Source organism: Pezoporus wallicus, unplaced genomic scaffold (genome assembly GCF_028554395.1).
Source record: "Pezoporus wallicus isolate ANWC-B61680 ecotype Strahan unplaced genomic scaffold, APGP_CSIRO_Pwel_v1 contig_5542, whole genome shotgun sequence".
NCBI classification, from domain to species: Eukaryota; Metazoa; Chordata; class Aves; order Psittaciformes; family Psittacidae; genus Pezoporus; species Pezoporus wallicus.
In genome coordinates this window covers 2900114-2906113 of record NW_026640165.1, presented here as the reverse complement: position 1 = coordinate 2906113, position 6000 = coordinate 2900114, and the positions used below count along the sequence as shown (strand labels likewise).

Sequence of the window (6000 nt, the reverse complement as noted above, 5' to 3'; positions counted from 1 at the left end):
CTCCTCTTTTGCCATTTGTCAGAAAAATTTACCACCTCCCTTCTCATCTCCCACTCCCACTTTTACCCACCCTGGGAGGTGGATTGGAGACAAACCCTCTGCACCAAAAATCTCATCCCTCTCCCCAAACCATCACATCCCCCCACTCCCAATCAGGGCGGTTAGAAACTTGTTTTCTCTGACCCAGTGCTCAGACTTATCTCTCTTTGCTCTTTTGCCTTGGTGAGGAGCTAACATACTCACTTCGGGGGAAAACTGAGAGCAGGTACCACTTTGTTGCCATCTAACACGCTACTCTAACTCTGGGAACAGTCTCCGGAAAGAACCAGATTCTTGAAAGCAATCCCACATGTTTTCAACGAATTCTCTCTATGGATCCCAAGCCATGGCCAGGCTGTGTTCATTACAGTTCAGGAGCGTGGGAAAGGAGACAAAACTGAGTGATCTCATCAGTTGTAGATTTTGCAGTCTGGTACTATTCCCTGATTTGTATCAGCTCTTTACAGATCTCATTCAATATTATATTAATATTTATAACAGTATGTTAATATTTATCATATATATGTATTATATATTGTCTTTATGGCTCCTTATGTATTATATTATTAAAATAACAGTGACTCCTGAGAGCCATTTCCGTAGGCTGGAGCTTCTTATGTTCTTGGGAGATCATTCTGCAGCCAGAAATAGCTGAGATAGATCTAGGTATCCCCAAGCTTTGATTAGCTGTGTTTCCCATGCATTCATTCTCCTGACAGACACACATTGCCTCCCTCAGAACAGGGCTATATGAATTAAGCTGACTCTCTGGTTGTGCCTTATTTTTTTGCCACCATAGTTTTGAAAAGAGCCCCACAACCCTAGAAAACCCAGTGTATGCTATCCAGAATATGATCCTATTCAGTGTATTTCCAAATATTATCTCTATCTGCAGTGAGAGAGAACTTTCAGGATGATTTCTTCTATGCTATTTTGAACACACATCAGTTTATGTTAATACTCATTAGCTACTATTGAAAGTTTTATTTGAAGAACAGTGATTTACATACAGATCCTACATAGGAAAAGATCAGTCATCAGGTGCACAAGTAATGTCTCAATGGCTAAATATGGTTTTTTACATTAAAATCAAAGTAAGATCAATATTTGAGAGCCAAGGACGCTAAAGGACATAATCAGTGTTTTCTGGCCATTCTAGTAAATCACGAGGTTGAGTTCCTGAGTAAGTGGGGCAGAAATCCATAAACTGAGTTTCTGTGAAAGAAAAAGACACAAAAATAATGAACAACCTTATGTTAACTTTAAAAAGGACCAGCTCAAAACAGAGAATAAGAAAGAGAAACTTGATCTTAGACCTTCATGATTCCCTTCACCTCTGCTGCTAGGCAAAACTGACGTGGTGGCAGTATGCATCTTTCTACTGCTGTATCTAATTCAACATCTTTTTAGAAATTCAGGAATAGTTTAAAATTAATTAATAACATGAATTAAATATGAAATTATAAATACAATACCTGTCCTTCTCTCTCTCTTTTCAATGTTGAATTTGATCTATTTTATGATATCTGCATAATTTCAATTTTCAGTACTTCACCAGTTTGAGTTTTAGGTTTCAGAATTAATAATCTCTTAAAATGCATGATATCCATTGACATCTCTTAGCTATTTCTTTGCCCACCCATAAATTCATGTTAACATCACTCTAACAGTCTATGCTTAGGTCACTTCTTCAAGGTATGTAATATTTTCATCTTTTATCAGAAACACTTCTTTACCTCTACTTGGTAAGTAGGAATTCCATTTCTTGAATAATTTGCCTTTTATTCAAATAGAGGGCTGGATTCAGACAAAAATACTGAAACCCCATCCAAACACTAACCCAAATGCACCAGGCAGCCAGAAAGGCCGCTCCAGACTGCACTAGTGCACAGACATTGGGACATGGACACTGGGCATCTCCCTGTGCTTCCCAGCAGAAGATGCATGTGGGAGTAAAAGGAGAACCTTCCTATGCCTGGGTCACTTTGTTGTCAGCCCGAGCCTGGTCAACAGAACTGCCTTTCCAACATCCCAGCTGCTACTGAAATACAATTCCTGTGGCTCTCCGATTACTCTGGGAGTGGGGGAGGTAGATAAGAGACTCCTAATAATAGGAAGATTCTGCAATATTACAAATGTCAGATCAGAGTAGCGCTGCATGAATCAGAGAGAAAGAAGTGGCTTCTTACTAAGCAAACTGCTTCTATTTATATACAAATAACTGTGGCTCAATTATGCACTTAAGCGCTGCTTTTAGGCAAATATGCTTTCTGCAAAGGAAAATATGGTAGATATTACTTTCTACTCTATCCCTTCAAACAGTACAGTCTTTGTGCTTGTTAAACTATTATAGAGTATGTAATCTCATTAAGCCCATGGGAAAGCTGCAAATTTGCCCTTTAGATTTTGTTGTTTTTTTAATTACATGGACTGTAAGTTTTTGAGATCTAAACCCAAGCTGCTAGTACTTTTTTTTAATAGAGAATCAGACATGAGAGGATTATAGGTAATGGCATTACAATATCTGTACAGAGAAGGTGGGAGAGGTTTGACTGAATTGTGAAAGGAATACATTTAGCTGGTTTAAATAATGTAATTTTTATGCAGTTTTGGACTTGCCTTTCTAGAGCCACTTGGGGTTGTTTTGCTGCTATTTGAAGTAGCTCTTAAGCCGCTGAGATAGATTGTCTTTTGCACTTAAGTAAAATTTTAAATGATACTTCTGTGACAAGCATTTTAGTCTTTTCTAATCATCTTTTTATGTGATGCTGTTAGTACGCAGTTATCTTCTGCATATCTGTGATTGGTGCCTTTAAGCACATCTCAGTGGAGTGTTTTCTTTACCCTGCCACATTTACATTGCTTCGACTTGCTTAAAGGCAGTTTGTCTGTTAAACAATTTCTTCCCTTGAGGCAATACTGATTACACTCATTTATGACATCGCCTCTGAAAGTGAGGTTTTTTACGATTCTCCAAGGCAGAAATTTATTATCAGCAATTTTATTCCTTTACAGATTCCTTCAATAAAACAAATGTTAGAACCAGGTGCATATAACAGGGATCAACACTTTGGTTACAAATAAACTGCAATCATTGAGCCAAGTGGGTAGAGTAACATAAGATGTGACATCCATTGCTTGTTGCTTCAGCTGTCATTGATTGAACAATTGAGTTACTGGCATCTTACACTGTTAGTACTGGGAGCTCGCTAGGTGCATGTTAGTGCTGGGAAATAATGATCACATCTCACACAAAGTGTGCATGACCCACTTCAGCTTGGTTGCTGGTGACAGATATGGGACAAGTGACCAGAGCAAAGCAAGTTTACTTTGTGTTGCTCCTTTTGTTTGCATTCCATGAAAGGAAACTAGAACCACGGAGGCAGTTGCAGCTGTTTATTAGGGTTGTTCAGTCTGTCCTCTGTCTGCCCCCTCTGGGCTGTCTCCTTGTTGGTGCTAGGGGAGCACTGCACAAACAAGTCATGCATTTTGACCTGGGACACTGATGTTGGACACTTTAACATGCTCAAGCTTCAACTGTTGTCTCACTGTAGTGATAATTTCCTTAGGAACACAAAGGTACAGCAGAGATTTTCCTCCTCTGAACATAGGGAGACACTCATTGGATCCAGCTATGCTATAATCATTTTTGGACACTAAGTAATGGTGAGAAAAGATGTCCACCACTTCTTTTCAGCAGCAGATAAACAGCTTTGACAAGTTTACTTATTTATCAGAATAGTAATAATGCCCATGAAACTGCTAACATTCCTCCCAGTTTATGGAGCTGTATCTTCTTTTCAAGCATCATGCAAGCAGCAGACATCAAGTAAAAGAGACTTGTGCAATAGCACAAGTATGTGTATTACAACACAAGTATGTGTATTACATTGTTCAGTAGTATGTGTAATAGCAAAATAGCAAAGACCAAAGTTTCCTGAAATATTTCTTGATTTTGCTTTCTCCTTCAATCCCCTCCCTAAAATTCAGACTGTTGTATCAAGAAATGGTGTCTGGTTATATTTAGAGATGTAAAGGGATGTGGATGAGAAACTGCTACTGTTATTCACTGACTTTTGTCTAAGGTTTTTCATAACTGCTCAATGCAGCTCTTACCCCACTCAGCTCATAAGAGGAAGCATATCCACGGATGGCTCTTCCATTGAGAGCAACAACATAAGGTCTCCGTTTCAGGCCAAGGATTGTAATTCTTTTGAACTCCAGAGAGTCAGCCCCTCTGTATCCATTTTTAAGTATTTCTGTCTTCAGGTGTCCCTGGAAAAAGCCACAGAGAAAATTTCAGGACCACAACAGCTCTTTAGAGGTGACTCACTGCATTCTGTTCCATCTTTGTCAATGAACATACAGAATCTCTTCCAATGCAGTCATCAGTGACTGAGATTGTAAAGGAAAAACAAGTCACATTAATTTTCACATCAGAAACGTCATACATGATTCTAAACTAACAAAGTAAGAAATAAAATAGCATTTACAGCATTCATTTGCAGTCATCTTGGACATGTTTTTCTACTTGCAATCAATGCAAATTTGGTTCTTGTACCCATTCACAGAGTACAGTGGCACATGCAAAGCCAAAACCCAGATAGGGAGATTCAACAGGTGACCTTAAGGCAGATGTAATTAACATCTACGACTGCTTTAAGATGCTAGCATCTTCTACAAAGATCAGCTGCTAGATATTTTGCCCCTATTTTGTGTCCCACATCTCCACAGCTCCTGTTAAGAAATCTTATGTATATTCAGCTTTAAGGATGCTGAAGAAACACTGTGTGCCCACAGAGCTTTGTTTGTTGTACTTCTTATCTACTATATATCCCATATTTAGGGATGTACCAGGAGGACATACAAAGTCATTAAACAAATTCATTTGGATCACCAGTGACAGTAATTTCCCATACAAGCAGTGAAGAGGAATCATTGCATTTGTTATGTCATCAAAGTTGTTAAGGAAATAAAGATGAATTACACTGCTCAGGAAATGATGAATTGCTATGCAATCATGACTTTTTAAAAATATGCCAAGGAGAAACCCATGATGAAACCTTTTGCATAAATTAGCTTATGTTATTTCAATGGTGCATAGTGAAGGGAGGCAAAAGCTGGATTGCAGTATTTGTAACTTAGGGCTGTGCTTAGACTGCTCATTGCAGGTATTCACTCTAAAAATTAGTGCTAATTCCAAGTACACTGTCTTAAACTGCCTACATAAGGGGTTATAGAGCAAATGGCGAGAGGCCTCTAAAAGCTTCTGGTGAATTTTTTAGGGTGCTTCTATGTGATGTCTTCTTCTCATTGGAAGAGTCCCATCATAGAGGGAGAATCAGTAGAGAGACGCCACCTCCCTGTGGTGATTTATTGCTGTCTCAGGTGTGGCTAAGCAGGAGAGCTAACTCAAGATGGCCACATAGACCCAGTAAGCTCAGTATGATGCTGAACTCAGTGAGTACAACTGTATTAATAAATAAGGTTGCACTCAAGCTCTGAGGCCCTGAGCCAGGACTGCAGTAGACACCACTGTCCTTCAGACCAAGGTCTGGAACTGAAGGTCTTGGGGAACCAGGGAGGTGGTGGTCAAGGGAATGGGTGACACCCTCCTCCCCAAGTGTCTCATAGTAAAAGCAATTGCCCAGGAAGGTCCTGAGTTCTTAGCAGAGGGAGGCAGCTTTACAGTTATTAATCAAAGCACCATAAATGCAAAGAAAAAGGAAGTCCTGGATCCAAGACCAGAAGCCAAGACTTCCTCCTGCACTTCTGAGCAGCAGAATCATAGCTTTTCTTTCCTACTGTCTTGCTCTAGTCCTATGAACTTCATCTTACCCCCTGCCCCATTTTGCCCCTGAAAACTGGACCAGTTTTAGGAGGAACTTGTTTTGGGCTATTTAGTTACCTAGTGGCTAGTGTATCCTTTTGGAAGCTCACATTTCCTTGATCAAGCAAGTC

At 39.5% G+C, this 6000-nt stretch overlaps 1 protein-coding gene across 1 annotated transcript in view; it reads right to left on the bottom strand.

The window, feature by feature from the left end:
* Positions 1 to 1000: 1000 nt before the first annotated feature.
* The window catches only part of LOC130603840 (sucrase-isomaltase, intestinal-like), a 58417-nt gene continuing 53417 nt past the window's right edge, over positions 1001 to 6000 (bottom strand). The window contains exons 22-23 of the mRNA XM_057417909.1: positions 4156 to 4314; positions 1001 to 1254 (exon numbers count right to left, since the gene is read on the bottom strand). Coding sequence (XP_057273892.1) covers positions 1195 to 1254; positions 4156 to 4314 — 219 coding nt within the window. The 3' untranslated portion in view covers positions 1001 to 1194. The remainder of the gene's footprint in view (positions 1255 to 4155; positions 4315 to 6000) is intronic.